The 21,599-nt window shown below is 30.2% G+C and overlaps 2 protein-coding genes across 2 annotated transcripts; both read left to right on the top strand.

The window, feature by feature from the left end:
• Positions 1-2,786: 2,786 nt before the first annotated feature.
• On the top strand, positions 2,787-3,790 carry LOC127105449 (uncharacterized). Its single transcript, XM_051042642.1, has 3 exons — positions 2,787-3,018; positions 3,111-3,266; positions 3,378-3,790. The coding sequence occupies exons 1-3, from the start codon at positions 2,938-2,940 to the stop codon at positions 3,660-3,662; spliced, it is 522 nt and encodes a 173-aa protein (XP_050898599.1). The 5' UTR covers positions 2,787-2,937; the 3' UTR covers positions 3,663-3,790.
• Positions 3,791-5,200: 1,410 nt separating this feature from the next.
• LOC127102344 (uncharacterized) lies at positions 5,201-7,234 on the top strand. Its single transcript, XM_051039722.1, has 5 exons — positions 5,201-5,353; positions 5,501-5,726; positions 5,817-6,147; positions 6,328-6,688; positions 7,082-7,234. Exons 1-5 carry the CDS (start codon positions 5,201-5,203, stop codon positions 7,232-7,234), a joined length of 1,224 nt encoding a protein of 407 aa, XP_050895679.1.
• Positions 7,235-21,599: the final 14,365 nt, after the last annotated feature.

The following is a 21,599-nucleotide window of genomic DNA, read 5'->3' as shown; positions in this document are numbered from 1 at the left end:
TTCTTTTCCATACTTCACCTAAAACAAACATACCTAAATAATCTCATGAGAAAAAGTTACAGCTCTTCTTTTTTTGTTCTTTTCTTTTTAAATTAACAATTGATTCTTTGTCCTTATCCTTTCTGTATCACTGTGCGCTACCTTGGCTTTATTTCATGTCTGCAACAAATGAAGGCAGTGTACACAGTCCTCAATAATAGGAGATCAGACACATAAACTATCAACACAATTATTATTTTAGCAAAACAGTTTTTCAATTGGATCACACTTGTTATAAACAATTATCCATGCTAATCTACTAATTCTTTCAAATATCATCATTTAAACATAAGTACATAAACTTCAAATATCAAATCATTAATATACCAAATACTATAAAGTGCTACTTGAAAAATAAGACAAAAGGAAGAGAATGTCCAGCTGGTATCAGTTAATTAAATACCATATGTTGGTTCCAATACCAAAATTAAGGTTTAGGATTTAACTGAAAGTGGTTAGAAGGCAACGAATCTGAAAGTGAAGAATTCGAAAAGGAGAAGGATGTAAAGAATAAAACAGAATTTGTGTCAGCACATGTGATAATACAACTGTAGCCACTAGGTAGTGAAGGTTTGGCATGGGAATAAATTGGTATAATTATGCAGATTGAAGGTTAGGTTGAGACAAAGCAAAAGGAAAGAAACAAGAACCCGTGAACTGTGAAGAACTGATATGTATGTACTGGAGTACATAAAAACATATATATATACACCTGTGTTTAATTGGATTTGACTCTCTCTTTTAGTCACAGATACTATTTCTGATTGCGACAATTAATACTTTCTACTATGGCTTGCCCATTGGTTTGTTTCCAACATCTCTTCCCATGCATGTTTTAACTTTCACAGTCTCGTTTCATCATGAATGTTTATGACAACTATTATGGTTTGAATTCATTCATATTTTGTCATCAGTTTTATATTTTAAAGTTGTTGGGATTAAGATAAACATTCTATTTAACGTGTATGATTATGCCTTAATACAATTGATTTAAATTAATTAATTTTAGATAAAATGAATAAAAGGTAAAATTATTTATGTTTTTGAGTATTTTTTTTAAAGTGAGCTAAATAATAAATTTTAGTAGAAAAATCTCTCTTATACTAAAAAATTATAAATTTATTTTAAATAGAAATCAATTACTTTTATTCTTAAAAATTACAAATTGACTGTAAATATTAAATGGTAAATAGTAACATTTGTATTTATTTAATTTTAGTAGTAGGAAGCTAATTAAATAAGCTCAATAGTTTAGATTTCTCACTTTTTTGGTTGATAGTCGTAGAAATATTGATCTTCGATCTTAATTGTTTAGATATATACTTTTCCTTATTGTGCGTTCTTGAATCTTGCAACGGGGAACACGATTGGATTGTTAAGGAAGATGAAGTTTTATTATCTCTCTAATAAACAAACTGTTTAAAAGGAATTCCGTTATGCAAAAGTATTTTGGTAATCCTCCATTTTCATCCATGAAATTTATGTTTTCATCTTTGTTTTTAAAATAATCTATTGAGTCTTTTAAACATGATTTTTTTTAAAATTTTTCTAAACATTTATTTTTCCTTCAAATCTTACTGAGAGTATGGGATTGTTCGATCTTATTCATTAAGATATTTTGGGACTAGCCTCTGTTACTAATATTGTTTATGCAAGATGGTTTGTTTATTCTCTTGATTAATAATAATTGAGAAGTGTCACAAATTTTTTATTCAACTTTATAATATAGTACAAACATAATTTAGTAAAGGTATTAAAAGAATATGTTTTGACAATGGTAACTTATAAACTAAATAGTGTCGTAGAAAGAAAAAATCTCCATATATTTGAAGCCGCTCGAGTGCTTCTCTTTCAAATGTATCTCCTAAAATCATATTGGAGTAAAGCAGTTTTAACTGATGTTTATCTAATTAATCGTGTGCAATCTCGTATTATATGTAATGTTAGTCTTGTTCAAATTTATGACCTCACTTTTCCTTTCACTTCTATGTTGTATGGTATCGATCCTCATGTATCTGTTTGTGTAGCTTTTTGTCCATGTCCATAAGTAATACCAGATTCAGTTGAATTTTCATTCATTTAGAATTGTTTTCGACTCTACATAGATTATCCTTCTAACATAATATGATACAAATGGTATCATCCTGTCACTCTTAAGTACTTTGTTCCTAAAGATGACACATTTTACAAAGATATGTCTTATTTCACTCATCTTCATCCTGATGCGAAGTGGATAAATGGTTGACATTAAATTAAGTTTTTTTTATTGTTAATCATAAAATTTTACATCGATGAACAGATATTTTGTTTTACTTATCAATCAGTGAACAAACCTCTATTCACAAATTTAGCATATACAATTAACATATTACTTCTGTCACACATAGGTAGATATTGGAGAAGCGAGGTACGGAGTAAAATATTTTTTTTGTAAGTAAAACCTAAAATTTAACCGGTAAATAAGTAAAACCTAAACAAGCATTATTTTGGAGGAACAATTTATTTTTAAGTGAATTTATTAAGGAGTACTTGAGTTTCATCACTTATTTATATATTATAGAAAATATATACAATAATGTTAATGTATACATAGGACAATATTTTAACTAATTTTCCACTTGAGGAAAACATATCCTGTTTTAGACATGATGAGTAAAATTAAGAATTATTCTGTCTCAATTTAAATTTCATCATTTTCAAGACCATCATTTCATATTTCATATACGACAGACATAAAGTAGCCATGGCATATTTTTATCAATTCCAAATTTCCAATGACAAGAATCCAATACATAACACTCCATTTCACCAACCATAAATACCATGCTAGAGTTAAAGTATTCTCACACTTCAACATTCAAAAATCACAAGAGATAGCAAAACCAGTTAATATAGGACATGGCTTGCAGAGTGCAGAAAAGAGTATCATTGCGCAGAAGACTTCACATCCTGCGAGTTCTTACCAACTCCAACATCAATGTAAAACATTCTAACTTTTCTTTTAATATTCTCCTATTCCTAATATTATTTATTTTTCAAGCAATAAAATTTTTGCTGGTTTGTTTTTGAAGGCCAATATCAACAGAAATTCTACTGCTAAGAGTACTTTTCTACATATACAGAAGCTAAAGGTTGAACTGGAAAATGTCAAAAGAGAGTATGAAAACCTGATAGCCACAAGAAGATACTACATTAGTCTACTGAATAATAATGTCAATGATAACAAGGTATGTTTGCTCTTTTTTTCTTCTTCTTTTCTTTCTCTTAACCTCTTAAACATAGGAAAACACAAATCATGATATTGATGATTATATTTTATGTTTTACATAATTTAACAGGAGGTTAAAATAGAGAAAATAAGGGAAGGAACATTTATGATGAAGGTGACATGTGAAAAAGGAGGTGACAAGTTGGTTGCCATTTTAGAGGGTTTTGAAAAGATATGTGTGAATGTTGAGCAAGCAAGAGTTTCAAGCGAAAATGGGTTTTCTATGGAAGCTATTATTGTGGCTGAGGATCAAAATCTTGATGTTAGAGATGTTAAAGAAGTGATTCTAAAAGCTATTGGAAAGAAGAGTGGTGAAGAAGGATCAGATGAGCTTAACAAATGTAGTCATTTGTGAATTTTTAAGTACATTTATTTGGTTAACATCTTGTGTAGTTCAACAAGTTTTTATCTATTTTATATATCTGTTAAATATGTAAAAGGATTGTTGAATGAAGACATGAGAATGACAAATTCTGTTTTTAATGCTTGAAATATTATTTGAAAAAATATTTGTCGTAAAAAGAAATTACTAGATTGAGTCGTCTATTTGATCACTAAAAAAATTCCTGTTACTACGAAATTGGGCAAATAGAGTATTAACTATGAAATCTTTGAAATATAATATTTTTTTTACATTCAAATAATTTTGTATTAATACCTTAGTGCATTCTACGAACCATTATGGAGTTACATCATTGTACATGAAAATGATTTTTTAATTATGGTACTAAGATCATTCGAGTCTTCGAAAAACGATTTTTTTTAAAAGCGGATTATCTTCAAAAAGAAAGGACAAAAGATGTTCGCATAATTTGACAAGCAAACAAAGAAAAAAGGGTTTAGAAAATTCGACGAGAAAAAAAGGAAGCACAATTACAAATAATATATTTTGTGATAAAATTTTCACCTCACTCAACAAAAAACCGAGTAATAAATCTAGGCGCGCCACCACTACTACAAATAATACAATTCATGACAACGATTTTACCCCACGTGTCAAAATTCGAGTTATAATGTCTGGAGGCACCCTATTTTTTTTAATATACAATATATTTTGTCGGTTATTTGAAAACCGAGAGGTAAACTTATGCATTGCACATGCAACTATGGTCCCCCCCTATTTTGGATTTTTTTGGGTTTTGATTCTCCCATTTAAAAAACCACTATTTTGGTCTCTTTTTTTTTAACTTTTTGAGTTTGATTTTAGTCCCCCCTTCAATTTGAGACCTTTTTTTTTCATGATGTGGCACTATCCAAGAAAACATGGCAATGTCATGTCAGTTTAAAATTAATCTTATTCACTAAATATACTTCAACGTATTTGTCATTATTTCAAATATCTATTAAACTTTAATTTCAATTAAAAATCAGAGTAATCAAAATGTATCAGCCACTCACTTAATCTCTCATAGATACAAACACATGAGCATGAATGAACTCCCTTCCTCTCTTGGTTACGAACACAAACCCTAAGAACATAATCTGAAATTGTCGTTCCAAATCAACTCGCGTTGGTCGCTTTAGGTTGCTCATCTCTGAAATGGAAAACCCTACTTACGTTTCGAGGCATGTGATTTTGTTTAGGGTTGTTAAATGTGTTAATGTTGTGCCTTGATTTGATAATTCTGAACATTTGTTTATGTTATGTGACTTGTTTATGTTGTGGTCCATGAACTATTAATGTCTTATGGTCCATGTAGTGCTAATCTGTTGTGGTCCCTATTTTATCAGTGTTTTGATTTGTTTATATTCTATTGTAGGCCATCTGATACCCAAGTTCTCAGATTTAGAGTACACTATCAGGGACATTTAGTACATAATCCAGTGAAGTTGTATATTGATGGGCTTGTTTCTGAAATGAATTGGGATTGAGATGTGGACTTACAGTCCTATATGCAAATTGAAGAGTTGATCAAAGGTGAGGGGTATTGTAACATAAAGTGTTTATGGTATTGGAATCCTAACTTTTCTTTTTCTCATGGACTTCGGCCTTTGAACAATGACAATGATGTGTTAAGGTTAATGAAAGATGTTAGAGGATTTAAAGTAATTGATATCTATGTTAAACACAAAGTTGAAGAAATTAATATTGAAGATGTTATTTTTTAGGAGGATAATGCTGAAGAATTTAATGTTGAGAGAGAAAATGAAGAAGTTAATGTTTGAGGAACAAATGAAGAACTTATTGTTGAGGGAGGAGATGAAGAAGTTAATATTGAGGGAACAAATGAAGAAGTAAATGTTGAGGGAGCAGGTGAAGAAGTTAATGTTGAGGGAGCAGATGAAAAAGTTAATGTTGAGGGAGCAGAGGAAGAGAGTGAAATAGATCCATATTATAACATGAGTAGTGAGGATGACGAGAAATACGAGGACGATGAGGAAGATGACATTGATGAGATGAATTTAGGTGCTGATGTTGGTATTAATTGGACGACTGTTCTACCTACTGCTACAACATAACAACCGTGAAAGTTGGATGATATTTCTGATAATGATAGTTGTGATTCAGATGTGCTTCATACTCCACCCGATAGTGATGTGGAAGATGATATGGGAAGGTTTCTAACTTTTAAGGAAACTACAAAACTTGAAGTAAGGATGATGTTCAAGGATAAATTGAAAATCAAAGATACCATAAAGAAGTATGCAATCTTCAACAAGAAGAATCTTGTGTTCAAGAAAAATGACAAGAAGAGAATGGTTGTTAAATCTATAGATGGTTGTCCATTTTATATTAGGTTTAACATGAAGACTATCAACCAATATTGGCAACACGTTAGCCTAACTGATCGACATGGTTGTCATAGGACAACCAAGAATAGACAAGTGAAAACGGATTGGTTAGCTTGCAACTTTGTGTATACTATAAGGCACACTTCTGAAATGAAAACCAAAGAGCCGATTGCATAAGCTATTAAGAAATTAGGGGTAAAGTTGTCAAAGGATCAAGCTTATAAAGCTAAGAAAAAAGCAATAGAATTGATTCAAGGTGTTGGTTGTGAACAATTCAAACATCTTAGGAGTTATGTTGAGGAGTTGTTAAAGTCAAATCCAAACTCTACAGTTAAAATTAAGTGTGAAGACTCAGATGGTTGTCCTGTTTTTGTAAGAATATATGTGTGCTTAGAAGTTTGTAAGGCAGCATTTGCAACTACTTGTATGCCTCTAATTAGATTCGATGCTTGTCTTCGGAAAGGTGACTTCGGAGGTCAGTTAATAGGTGTTGTTAATAAGGATGGAAATAACAAGATTTATCTAATCACTTATGTCGTTGTGGAAGCTGAAACAAAAGACTCTTGGCAAATGTTCCTTAAGCTATTACTCGAAGAATTACAATCCATTCAATACAAGGAATACAGATTTATATCAGATCAACAGAAGGTTAGATACCATGTTCTTTTAGATATCATGTTCTGTCAAATACAATGTTCTATTAGATACCATGATAATTATGTTTGACCATGTTCTGTTAGATACCATGTTCTATTAGATACAATGTTCTGTTAGATACAATGTTTTGTTAACCATGTTAATTTTACCATGTTCTGTTAGATACAATGTTCTGTTAGATACCATGTTCTATTAAATATAATGTTATGTTAGATACAATGTTCTAGTATATATATTGTAAATTTTACCATGTTCTGTTAGATACCATGTTAATTATGTCTGGCCATGTTCTGTTAGACCATGTTTTGTTAGATACCATGTTCTTTAACCATGTTATGTTATGTATTTAACCATGTTATGTCTTTAACTATGTTATGTGTTTAGGGGTTGGTACCGACTATTCTTGAGACAAGCCAAAATGTTGAACATAGATTATGTGTTAAACACTTGTATAGAAATTGGAGGAAGAAATATCATGGGATATTGATGAAGGGAGATTTATGGAGGGCAGCTTGGGCCACAACATTACCTGGTTAAAAAATCACAAACATAAGCTAAGAAATTTTAAATACCTTGGGATGACAATGATGTGAAATTCTCTGACAAGGAAGAAGCAAACATGTGTCTCATGGAAAATCATGAAGAAGGTGAGTTAACCTCTTATTTTTCTTATCAAGACTTGTTTCGCATGTGTAAAAATATATCTAAAGAAACAAAGTAATTAGAACAAATTATCTCTATCTCCAAAGACATAATTTCTTCCCTCAAATTGAAAAATAAAAACGTATTGGACGAAACAGAAAGTCTTAAAGAGAGATAAGATGATCTAATTCAAAACTACTTCTCTTCTCACAAAGTCTTAGATGAATCTATCAAATGAGATAAATGTGACATTTTGAAAAGTAAAGTTGGTGATCTTCAAAAAACACTTGATAAATTCACTAAAGTAAGAGTAAAATTTAATCTTTTGTTAGGTAACCAAATGGCGTCTTAGAATAAGGTTGGTTTTGGTTATGAACTTAAAAATAATAGTAAAATATTTAGAGATATTTGCAATTCCTAATCGACATTTAAATGAAAACCCCTAAAATGCATTATTGTAATAAAGGCAACCATATGGCTATGTTCTAAGTTATCAAAACGAGTAATGAAAGAAAATAAGGATATGTTCCCTCAAATTTTTATAAATAGAATTGTGAACATAAAAAGATAAAATTCTCATGATATGTATTCCATAAACATATAAGGACCCAAAAAGATTCAAGTATGAAAGGTCAAAAAGTCAAATTGTGAAGCAGATATACTTAAAAAATTGAATTCAAAAGATGATATCGACATTGTGGCTCTTCAAATCATACAAATAAAGAAATAAATATTGTCTTTTATTTCACTCCTAATAATAGAAATGTTTCTTCGCATAATAATAACAAGGCAAAATCGTTGAATCTTTGATTTTTCATAAGATCCCCCAATCTTACCCTTGAGTAGCTCTAATTTTTATAACCAGGCAAAATCGTTGAATCTGTGATTTTTGAAAAACGTCGTATATAATATGTGTTTTAATTGAAATTTATGAAAAATGTGGTATCATACATGCATTTTTATCAGATTTTTTAAAGTTGGCGGTATCCATGTAGGCATTTTTACCGTCAATTTAAAAAATGTTGATAAATATGTTTGCAAATTATACATATAAGATACCAAAGTTTTCAAAAATGTATATAAAAATGCATGTAAACATTTGGATTTTATCGGACATTTTAAAAATGTCGGTAAAAAAGAATGATGTTCATAAAAATTCTGGTATAAATTCAAAATTGACAATATAAATACTTAATTTTAACAGAAAAAAATGCTTACATGCAAATATCTGGTTGAAGCTTAAAAAATACAGTAAAAATATAAGTTATTTCAAAAACTCCTAAATGATAACCGAAATAGTGAAAGTTATAATATTTAAATACAAAAATATTATGGTAAAAATACTAGTAATATGGAGTCTCATATTTAATGAATTGAGTGTTAGGTATAATTCTCCGATATCTTGGATGCGAGGGTTCCTCCCCGAAGTTGTTTAGAATATATGTAGTAGACAAAAAGGATATAATGGCCCAAAATGAACAAGAAAAGTTATGGTACAAAAGAAGTTATATATAGGATCAGCCTATCAAGTGCAATGAATACATTTTTCTCATGACAATAGTAAAGGAATTTCTTAATATACCTTATATGTTTATTAGACATCACACAAAAATTCTAAAATGCTTTTCAGTTTTTGAAGATGCATCTCTAGATGCACTCAATGCACATTCAACATAGGTCATTCTGAGTGATGCCATATAGATTGGATATTTTTAATTCCGGAGATGCATCTCCGAGATATTTCAAAAAAATATTCATAATTAATCAGTTAAGTGGAAATTCCGGAGATGCATCTTCAAAAGTTTGGGCAAAGTTTTAAAATATTCTGTCACTTTTGCATGTTAGATATTTCTGGAGATGCATCTTCGAAAGTTTGTGTCTTAATATATTTTTTATCTTTCCCATTACAACATTTTCTCATTTGTAAAAAAAAAAAGTTATGTTTTCAAACCTGTTCAGGAGAGGTTTCAGACATGCATCTTAGGAACAAGATAAAAGGGTGTAGAACCGGAGATATATTTCTAGAATTAGCATGCCAGGTTTTAAATGCTCCATAATTATCTACAACTTCTATAAATTAAGGTGCCCTGGTTTCTTATTTCACACAAGCTGAAAATGTCTCAAATGTAACAAATAAAAATCAACTAGTATATTCCAAATGTCTCCTCTTCCAATGCAACTCTCGGGAAAAACTTTAAGCTCACAGAGTACGCATCTCTTGCGGATATTAAATACGAAATAAATCATCTCATGTCTTACGGAGACAATCCAAGAATTGTGAAGCTCGAGTACCGTTCATCGTCGATTTACAACAAAGAGAATATTGAGTTCAACAACTTTGAGCTCAAGACGGATGCAGACGTAAGGGCTCTGTGGAATATATTTTTTCATTTTGAAACAAAAATTATACTCGAGTTTAAAGTGACGATTCCAAGGTTGGTCGAAGATATTCTTAATATTCTGAAGCGTCCTCCTATATATTGAAGTGTAATATTGCATTTTATGTTAAAATCATTTATGTAATTCTTATTTTATAATATGAATGCTAATTTTATTTTGTCAAATTACATGTTTTCGGTGTCTGCTTCTGGTACTGGTGTGCAAACTTTTCAAAAATGTATCTACATAAATATCTCGTGGATGAATCTCTAGAATTAAATAAACCTAACTTATAGGACGTCACTCAAAATGGCCTATGCTGAATGTGCATTGGATGCATTCGGAGATGAATCTCCGAAACTGGGGGACATTTGAGAATTTTCGTGTGGTGCCTAAGAAACATATATGGGGCATTAAAAAATTCCCCAATAATAATATATTCACTATAAGTGGGATCCATAGTATGGGAAGGGGTTAGAGCATGAGATGAATCATCAAGGGACTTTCTGTAGAACTTCATCCATTGTTTAATCTTTGTGATGATAAATTTGTAACGTTTTGTTTGAGAGTTTGGAGGGGAAGGAAATAAAGAGTTTTTTTTAAAAAGATATCGTGGAAATATTTCAAGGATTTTGGTTGGGAGGATTTATGTTCATTCATAACACCAAAACCCCTTTAATTTGAGAAAACTCAAAATTTGTATTGGATAAAGGTTTTTGGAAGGTTTAGAGAAATTATTTAAACATGATCGTCGTTGAGCGTGTGCAAGGAAGCCCACAATACATGACCTTATCTTTTTTCATGATTAACCTATAACAAAAAGGACCGTGTGAAAGCCTTGAGACGAGGAGGCCGTGCAAGGAAGTATCAACAACAGGTGAATTTAAGCGACATTATTGGTTACATAATCATGCGCTTGGGATTAATTCAGTCAGGTGAAATCCTTGGGACAATGGGTGCCTTGCAAGGAAGTAGAAACAACACGTCAATTGAAGCGACATGGTTAGTTACTTGATCAAGATTTTTCAAGGTTTTTGGAGGTTCTAGAGTCAAGAACAAACTTAGGATTTGTGGGATTTGATATCTCATCTCTTGTATTCATACATTTGCAAAGTAAGATTTATTATATTAATATCTCAATTCAAATTCGAATTGAGGGAAGATGTACCCATAGTGAGGTCGATCGGGGAACTGCCTAAACAAATCCTTGTGTTCTCTCTCTCTTTCCCTCTCTCTCTCTTCTCTCTCTCTCTCTCTCTCTCTCTCTCTCTCTCTCTCTCTCTCTCTTTATTTTTCGGTTCACAAATTATTGATTACTTTGATCTCTTGATCAATATTGTTTGGATACTAACTTTTGAATTCTTTGTTAAATTGTGTTGTTGTAGTAATCACATACCATTTGGTAGTGATTTGTTTTTTAGAACTGCAAACACTATACTAATTTCCAAACTTTGTTGATTGTTTGACAAATTGTGTCATCTAGTCTTTTGTGTGTTATTGTCATTGGAGATAGATCGTTAATATAGTAGAGTATTCAATTTAGTGCTTGAAGTGTTGATAAATCAACTTGTGAATTATTCTCATACCATTGGTACACACACACATATTCAGGCTTTTCAATAGTAGTTTCGATTAGACGATTTTGAATCCGGGAAATATTTGAAACTTGCTTACGCGCCATAAAATTTTGAATACATTTTTAACTTGGGATCTATTCATCCCCCTCTAGATATAGGTCTGTCGTTGAACAAGCATGACTTAAGACTGAGTTTTCAACAAGCTGCTCCATCTCCAACCAATCACAAATTGAATCCCACACTCTATTTGCAAAAGGGCAAGAAGTCAAGAGATGAAATAGATCTTCCTCCAACAAAGCATGAAACACACATTAGATGAATAATATTTAGAAAAATCCCCCATTTATCAAGTGCCATCTTATAAGGAAGCCTATTAATAAACAAACGCCACTTGTAACATGAGTTAAAAGAAAAATACCTTATAATATCAAATTAATTTTATATATAAAAGAAAAATACAATTAATTATATTATAATATAAATTGATATTATTTCATAGTTATAATAAATATATTAGTCTATTGATATATAATATCATATATACTATCATATCATATTTTTTTTTTATATATATATATATATATATATATATATATATATATATATATATATATATATATATATATATATATATATATATATATATATATATATATATATATATATATATATATGATGAGAATAACTTTTCAAAACTATGTACAAAACACTTTAATCATTATATAAACGATGCTATAACAATGAAAAACTGATTTCATACCAATTTCATTTATACTGTGTTCTTGCACATTAAGTGACATAATTAAATCTTAAATTAATATAATAATTATTAGATTGTTCTATATATACATTTATGCACACAAAGAAAAGAGAATTGTATTGACACAACAAAGGAGTACCATAATCCTCAATTGAAGAGTATAAATTAGAATTGTACTTAGTACAATATGCATTGTATTGCTCCGAGCAGGAATAGTATATATATTTTAGAGATTAATTACTATATACTGTCAGTGTAAAAAGTTTTACATTGTCGATTCATCACCATCATCCGTTTGTATTACTTTATAGATTTTCAAAATAAAAGTCAAATTTTTTTTAATATTCGACGTCTATGATTAACTGACGGTGTAAAATCCTTTTACACTGTCAGTGTATTTCAATTAAATTCTATATTTTATATGTGTTAATCATATTGGCTATGGAAAAAACAATTTCATCATGATATTAATAATACATATACACTAAAATCATAGAATTGTACACATAAGATATTATACATACACAATTAAAATTATATTGGTAATTTATTAAGTCTTTACAAAATTAAAATTTTTGATACAGAAACTTTCAATTATTATATAGAAATGCACTATTCGGAGCACTATGAGTGAAGGTTTGAAGATGGTTACATCAATCATTTCAACCAGCATTTGTATTATCTTCAAAAGTTTTCTATTATATAACTATAATTGTTGGACGATATGTTTAGATCTAGAGGGGGTGAATAGATTATAAGTTAAAAGATTTATTCAAAAATTTAACTTATAAAAATTTATGGCGTGGAAACAAGTTTCAAATATTTTATGGATCAAAAATCGTCTAACCGAACCTACTATTGAATAGTCCGGATATGCATAAAGGTGTCAATGTTATGATAATTTGCGAATCGAAATATATAAGAGAGAGAGAGAGTACACAAGGATTTGTTTAGGAAGTTCCCTAATCGAACTCGTTATCGATACGTCTTCCCTCAATTCGAATTCGGATTGAGATATTATTACAATAAATCTTACTTTGCAAATGTATGTATACAAGAGATGAGAGATCAAATCCCACAATCCTTTGTTCTTGATTCTAGCACCTCCAAAAACCTTTCTCAAAGATTGACCAAGAAACTAACAAAGTCGCTTCAATTCACCCGTTGTTGCTACTTCCTTGCACGATCTCCTTGTCTCAAGACTTTCACGACTGAATTAATCCCAAGCGCTCACTCGTTCAACCCAAAAATTTTCAACATGATCCATTATTTCACGCTACTCCCTTGCACGACACACCTATTCCCAAGGCTTTCACTCGATCGAATCTGAATTTCACAATCTTGTTCAAAACCATCAAACCCTAAAGATCTTAAAGGAAAACCCCACCTCAGTTTTCTGATTTGAATTCCTCAAAGATCTCAAACCAATATTATCGGTACAACAAACCTAATTGGACGTTGTCAATCCTAATCTAGATGACACCAAACCAAAAAATGATTATGTGTAGTTTGATTGTGTGTATACATAAATTGAATTGAAGATGATGAGATGTTTAAAAATCCTGGATTCATGTAGGTTTTACTCACTCTAGAAATCTAACTTGAGAATGATGCATGTATGAAGTATATATATGCATGGGTGAATGAGGGCAAAAAGGAATGCAATTAACTTTGAGAAAATATGAAAGTCTGCCAAAAAAATCATCGTATAGGCCGACCTGTTGCAGTCATGTGTCGACCTGTTCGAGGCATAGGTCGACATGTTGAAGGCCATGTGTCGATCTATCAATGTCATATGCCTCTTATGTGTCGACCTATGGAATCAACACATGAAACGGAAGCTATAGACTTTAATATTGCAGTATATATACCGACCTATTGAATTGAAGATGATGAGATGTTTAAAAATCCTGGATTCATATAGGTTTTACTCACTCTAGAAATCTAACTTGAGAATGATGCATGTATGAAGTATATATATGCATGGGTGAATGAGGGCAAAAAGGAATGCAATTAACTTTGAGAAAATATGAAAGTATGCCAAAAAAATCACCGTATAGGCCGACCTGTTGCAGTCATGTGTCGACCTGTTCGAGGCATAGGTCGACATGTTGAAGGCCATATGTCGATCTATCAATGTCATATGCCTCCTATGTGTCGACCTATGGAATCAACACATGAAACAGAAGCTATAGACTTTAATATTGCAGTATATATACCGACCTATAGCAAATATGTGTCGACCTATAGCCTGGAAAATTTTACTATAGGCCGACCTATTTACGTATGTGTCAACCTATCATATGCATGTGTAGACCTCACCATCATTTTTTTATAAAACTTAATTTTTCATGCATGTTTAATGCATTAGACCTTTTCAGAGATGTTCCCAACGACTTGTATGTTTCCTAATACTAAGATGCACATAGAGAATAAGAGGATACCATTCAATATACATAAACGCTAAAGAATCCTAGTTTTGACATCATAAAAATTACTCTTAACGGAAGATGCACTCAGAAGAACACTTTAAGTTAATAAAAGACAAATGATGCACAAGATAATATGAGAACGTACATAATTTAACTATTCATATGAATTAATTATCATCGAGAATTTATAATATCATCAACAAAACTTTAAATCAATTATTAGTAAATTTTCATATTTAGATTTTGATATTATAATTTTCTTAATACTCTATTTTTTTGAAAAATAATAAAACGTACCCGGATTCATAGTATAAATTCTTCCCGTGTTCAGAATGTGCCAACGATACAATAGCTCATCCTTTGATGCTTGAAACAAAAGATTCGATTGTCATTATTTAAAATACTTATAAGATTGTTAGCTAATTAACTTAATTGAATGAATCGAGACTAGAATCGTGAATGAAATCACTTTTCTTATATGTATTTCAAACACTCTCAAATATCTTAGAGTTGGAATGTATGAAGATCCAGGATAATTCAGCCTATACTCGAATTTGCACAAGACCGATGAAAACTCTAATGTAGGGAAGGGTGTCTGAAATTTTAGTGAAGAGAATGTGTATTTTTGTTTTGTTTTTATGAATTCAGAATGAAATTTTTATAGGTCATATTGGTGTTGTTTCACAAGGTTGCGACCCTTGGTGAAACAACTTAGTTTTACCAAGAGTTACAAATTTTTGTCAAAAGTTATGTACTTTTAACAAAAGTTACATTATTTCGCATACTACAACATTCTTCAAGAGTTGCAAATTTTTATTCTGCAACACTTCACGAAGTGGTGCCTATTTCCGAATTCAAACTTAATGCAACACTTTACAAGTGTTGTCTATTTCTGAATTCAAACCTACTGCAATACTTCACAAGTGTTGCCTATTTTTGAATTCAAAATTAATCTTCACTTGCACATTTTCTTGTCATTTTGGAACACACTCAAAATTATTAATTCTTAATAATTTACAACAATCTCTCCCTTGTTCTAATAATGACAAGATCAATTTCAGAAAAGAGAAACGGAGAATGTTAATACAAGTAAGTATCTTTCGATTTAAACTTAACCTTAGTAAGGATAATGCAAAATTTAATCAGAATGTTAGATAACTATGCTTTGAACCGTTATTCCTTGTGATTATACAGGCATTACCTTACACATGTTCTTTAATGGTTATTCGCCTACATATCTCACCTATAGAACTTAGTAAGATATCTAAATAGCAGTGTTTGCTATTGTGTCCTTTTAATAATTTTTCCTTTAATATTATCTTTATCTTATCTGTGGTGATTTTTTTTTTCTGAAATTGCATATATGTTTTATGTAAGGACGGATTGATAAAACTTGAATGATATGAGCAATATTTATTATAAATTTTTAATATTAAAAATATATACAATTCATTTTAAGCATAAATTTATATCATAATTATTCTTCATTGTTTTTATTTCAAAAGTATTTTTATCTTAATTTTTTAATGAAAGAGACAATTATTTTGGTATTTGAATGAATGAGATGTTGTCATGATAGTCTTTAAATATATCAACATTTTAAATAAATGTGGTGTCTCTTTTGTTAGTAATTTTATAGACTAAAATGATTAGCTAAAAACACATTTGATAATATAATTGGCAATATAAAATAATTCAACTACAAAAATAACTAAAATAAAAGTAAGTCACTTGTATTTGCAATTTTAATACATTAAAAAACTATAGTGATTACATTTTACAAATTCAAGTACTAAAATAATTATTTAATGTTGATTATGTATGCAATTTAGTCAATTAACAAATTACTCTTCTAATATAGTTTTTGCTTTTACTTTATGTATTAAAAGTACTTTTCCTAAATAGTAGTGGGGGCTCAAGCCTACATTCATTACCAAGTAATTGTGGTATACGTGCGTTTCTGATATGTGATAAATAGCAGTGTGAATGCATGTTTGATTTTCTTTTGTCGTTAAGTGTGTTATAAGTCTTACTTTTTCTCTCTTTTTTATATTTATAAAAGATGGACAAGTTTATGATATATCTTAAATGTTTATTAGCGTTAAGTTTTGAATGTACGGGGAATTTAAGAGCTTAAGCTTTTTTGTGTGTCACTTTATGAGGAAATAAAATATCCAAAATATTTTAAAATTTGTCAAAAATAAAAAATGAGAGACTGAAATTGCATTATCGGTAACATTGTGATATTATCTATTTGTAGATGTTTTTGCCACATTTTTGATATTTTCAATTAATCATTTTATCGTATTTTTGATTTATCAATTGTAGTTGGCCTACCTCACATATCGTTGATTCTCACTTAAGTTGAAATCATTTAATATTTTTTTAAGAATAACGTTAACTTGTGTCATAGAGGCACAAGTTAAGAACCAAATGAAGAAATTTTATCTTGAAAATCATGTATTGATTTTAATAAAAATATAAAATTAATTTTTTAATTTTTTTTCCAATACAAACTTTTTATAAGTGATTTTCTTAACTTGTATCCCTAAGACAGAAGTTAGCATTACCCTTCTTTTAATTTAGCAATTCATCAAAAGTCATTAATGTATGGCTTGAATCACAAGTTAGATGACTTGAAACAATGTTTTTTTAAGTTTGATTAGAGTCACATCTTTGTCTGATTTGAATCCTGAGTAAATCTGAAATTTGGATTTTTGAGCTAAAAGGCTTGATTTGATTCAAGGTCTTGACTGACACGAATACGAAGACACCTTGACTCGAGTCACAGTTATGTTTGACTCGGTCCATTAATGAACTCAAAGTTTTGGAGTTTCATCCGAGAAATGTGACATGAGACACAAATTTGTCTGACTTGAATCACATGGTTCAAATCATGACTAAAATCAAACATGTGAAATCACATCGTTCAAATCATCACTAAAATCAAACTTGTGAAATCCTATCGGTAGTTTTTCATCTATTTTGTTCCTTACCTCTAACACATATAAAAGTAAAATTTTCTCTCTCTAGAATTAATAATTCAACTTTGAAAAAATCATTCATCTTTGATTTTTTTCCTTCTCTCACAATATTTAAAAATAAAAAAGTATTTTGTTAATCACACAATATGAAGAAAAATTCTTTGATTTCTTGAGTGTAAACAAGTTGTGTGTGAAATTCTTCTAAAAAGCTTCCTCTTCAACCTTTAGTCAAAATCCCTCATTATTATGGTTGCTCAACTCTTAGTGAGAGTGTGAGTGGTAGTTATAAGGTACATTATGAATTCTAATATTTTGTGAAGCTTGATTGTGTTTTCATATTGAAGAATCATTGTGATTGTAAAATTTGGAGATGACATCAAGTCAAGAAAAAGAAGGCCTTCTTCTCCAAGGGAATTTTTGTAGGATTGATTGCAGATTGTTGTGGATAAAGTCTTGGAGTTCCTAGTTCCTTAATGAGTTCAAAGACTCTGACAAGGGAAGTTCGGTAGGATCGAGTGAAGATTATTATAGACAAAATCTTGGAGTGCTTTGGTTCGGACATGTTAGTTAGTTTAAGATCGAGTAAAAATCTTGAGGGATTTGCAGCCTAATGAACTGTGTACAATAAAAGAAAAATCAAGATTAAAATTTGTGTTACTTAGTAGTTAACTTTATAAATTGGTCTTCATATTTTTTTAAATTTCAAATTGTCCCCTTAAATTTTTAAAATAGCTAATTGACCCCTAATAATTTTAAAAATTATAAATTGATTCTTTAAATTTTCAAAAATTAAAAATTATCCTCATTTTTCAATTTTATCATTTAACCCAAAATAAACTCTTGAGCCTTAAATTTAATTTTTTCGTTTATTAAAAAGGAATGAAAAAACACAATTATTTGCATAATGGGCTTGACCCAATATGCCACGGCAGTAGAGTAACCCATAATTAAACAAAGGTGGTAGAAAATAATTTGTCCAACCATCCCCAGTAACACTCCCCTTATTTTTATATTTACTAAAATGCTCTTCATATTATTTACTTTTTCCAAAATTACAGTTGGTCAAAATAATCCATTCTGATTGAAACTATAAAATTTGAAATATCCAGTAGTGGGTTGAAAAAATCTAGTACTATTTTTTTTTGAAATTGATGAAAATTTTGCCTTTTTACCACATTTTTAAAAACTCGATACGAGTTTTTATCAGAATTGTTAAAAACTCGATGCACTTATACCTTATTTTTTGAAAAATATGATATTATTTGAAAAAAATGATATCTTTTTATCTAGTTTTCTAAAAAATCCGAGAAGCAGCAAAATTTTTAGATGAAAAAATTCCAAGATACCGGATTTTTAGCCCAGGGTGAGAAAATCTGGTAGTTCAATTATGAATGCTTCACTTGTGCGCTTCTCAGATGGATATGAGAGAGAGGAAAGATAAATTGATTATGGGATATGAGAGAGAGGAACTACAATAAAAAGAATTCCTCTCAAAGAATTTTTAGTATGAAAGTTAAATATCCATTTATGTTGAGATTTGTGCCAACTGGTAGCGATTGGAAGGTGACAGTTAGGTGTGGAATTCATAATCATGAATTAACTACGAATTTGGATGGTCATGAAATATTAGGAAATTTAAAACATCATGAAAAACAATTTGTGAATGACATAATAAAATACAATATGACTAACATTTACGTAGTTGTTGTTTTGAAAGATAGAGATCCATAAAATCAAACAAGTATTACACAAATGTATTAGGCAAGATCTACATACAAGACAAGCAAGAGAGGTCCATTGAGTGAAAAGAAACATCTGTTGAGTCTAATTCACGATGAGAAATACATGTACTGGTTCAGAAATAGGGGCGATTGAAATGTTATTGCTGACATATTTTAGACACATTGTGATTCAGTGAAGTTGTTGAACATGTTTCATCTGGTGTTGATTTTTTATTGTACATACAAAACAAACAAGTAATTCCTTTTCCAAAAATGCAAGTTTTTCTTTATTTGATTATGGGAAGATGTTGGTTATTGACTATTGATTGTACATACAACACAAATATGTATCAACTCCCACTACTTAAGATTGTTGGTATTACGTCAAGGAAGTTAATGTTTTTGGTTTCATTTTCCTATTTGGAATATCAAAAGAAGGAAAAATTCACATGGGCACTAAAGAAGCTGAAAGAGTTGTTTGCATTCGAGAAGTTACTACTGAAGGTTGCGGTGACAAACTAGGAACTCGCGTTAATGAATTCTCCTATCCTCAATTGATTTATTGCGTGTATTCCATATTTCAAAAAATGTTAGTGTGAAGTGTAAGGAGTATGTCAAGTCTAATAGGCAAGAGCATGTTATGGATTTATGGAACAGAGTCATGTATTCAAATAGGGAGTCAGAGTTTGTCGAACACTTGTAGTATTTTAAGGTAGTATACTCAGATATTTCTTTATTTGTTTAGTATTTGCACCAAACATGGTTAATATCCTATACAAAAAAAATTATTGCTACATGGAGAAATAAAATAAGTCATTTAAGGAACTTGACAACGAATAGGTACATCATTGTGACTATGATTTAATCACAACACTAATTATCAATTTACAATTTTTTTTTAATTTATGTTTTTAGGGTTGAGTCTTTTCATTAGAGGCTTAAAAACATGTTGAATACTAGTCGGGGATATTTGTGTAGAAGTTGAGATGTTGCGAACACCATGTTGAAGTTTCAACTAAGTGAAATCCGAGTGTCATTTTAAAAAAGTAATGCCAACATTGAGAATCAGTATAACAACCCATTTTACTCCAAATTGCACAACTTTGTTTCAAGACAGTGTATACAACACGCTGCAAAGGAGTTGGAAAAGGTCAAATTCGTTGGTTTTGACAAAGATGCATTTGGTTGTTTCATTAGCACAACACATAGGTTACCTTGTGCATGTGAACTTGAAGGTCTTCAAATACAAGGTGACCCTGTTCTATTAGAATCCATTCATATGGTTTGGATGAAATTACACATTGAAGAGCATGAAGACACTCCAGAAGATTGTGGGATACAATTGGATTTAGAAGAAGAGTGTGAAGAGTTGAAGAGGTATTTCAGTATATTGGATATAGTTTTCCATAGAAAAATAAAGAAAAATATTCACAAAACACATCCATCCACAACTTCCATGTGTCTACCACCAGTGAATTACAAGCCAAAAAAGAGAAATAAGAAGAGTAAAAAGAGGTCAAGAGATTGATGTGTATCGTGATACTTCACATGGTAGTAAGCCGAAGAAGAGAGCATGTACAAAACCAGATGCAAGTCAACTATCAATAATTTCTTCAAGACATATTTACTTGTCTCGGTTTCATGTTTTCTTACATGGCTACATTTAACACATTGTTGATGCGGAGTCTGATGAAAATTGTGGTTTCCGTACTATTGCAACTTTACTTGGATGGGGTGAATAGTCATGGTCAAAGGTTCAGACGTAGTTAAAAGGTGAAGTTTATCAAAACCATCATTTGTATTCCAAGGTGTTATATGAAACGATCTTTGAAGTTAGGAGTTCGTTGCAAATAACTAGTTTAGGTGTGCATAATCATGACAAATGGATGAAAATTTTCGATGTGTTACCCTATTGCATCTAGATACAATGCAATATTGGTCTTGTTGTCCAAGAACCTTAACATCACTTTCTTCCCACTAGGGGTATCCCTATCTATATTTAAGAGTAGACATAAGTTTATTGTAATTGTTTTTGTTAACAACGGTCATTTGATTCAGATGAAGTTGAAAACCGATTGTTCATTGTCTCCAATCACTGGCCGTTGAAGACATAGTTATAGTGAAGGTGCAAGAGCAATGAAAACAACATATGTGAGATGTATAAGGCATTGGGCATGAAAGCCAACATAATTTATTTTCTTTATTCATATTATAGTATACTATCCATTATATGTATATATATTATTGGGTTAATTGTGATTATACATATATTTTTGATAAAATGTGTTAATATTATCATACTGTTAAGTTAAAAATATCAAAAAAAAAAAAGTTTAAAAAACAAAAACATATAAAAAACCCACTGCCTATCAGTATTTTTAAAAAATTCAAAAAATTCAAAAAATTT

The sequence above is a fragment of the Lathyrus oleraceus genome, chromosome 7 (genome assembly GCF_024323335.1).
Source record: "Lathyrus oleraceus cultivar Zhongwan6 chromosome 7, CAAS_Psat_ZW6_1.0, whole genome shotgun sequence".
NCBI lineage: Eukaryota > Viridiplantae > Streptophyta > Magnoliopsida > Fabales > Fabaceae > Lathyrus > Lathyrus oleraceus.
This window is presented reverse-complemented; position numbering and strand designations above follow the sequence as displayed.

Coding starts and splice junctions, on each gene's coding strand:
- LOC127105449 (XM_051042642.1), top strand. CDS start 2,938: ATGGCTTGCAGAGTGCAGAAAAGAGTATCATTGCGCAGAAGACTTCAC. Junction 3,019..3,110: donor TTACCAACTCCAACATCAAT/GTAAAACATTCT, acceptor TTGTTTTTGAAG/GCCAATATCAACAGAAATTC. Junction 3,267..3,377: donor ATAATGTCAATGATAACAAG/GTATGTTTGCTC, acceptor ATAATTTAACAG/GAGGTTAAAATAGAGAAAAT.
- LOC127102344 (XM_051039722.1), top strand. CDS start 5,201: ATGCAAATTGAAGAGTTGATCAAAGGTGAGGGGTATTGTAACATAAAG. Junction 5,354..5,500: donor AAGATGTTAGAGGATTTAAA/GTAATTGATATC, acceptor CTTATTGTTGAG/GGAGGAGATGAAGAAGTTAA. Junction 6,689..7,081: donor TTATATCAGATCAACAGAAG/GTTAGATACCAT, acceptor TTATGTGTTTAG/GGGTTGGTACCGACTATTCT.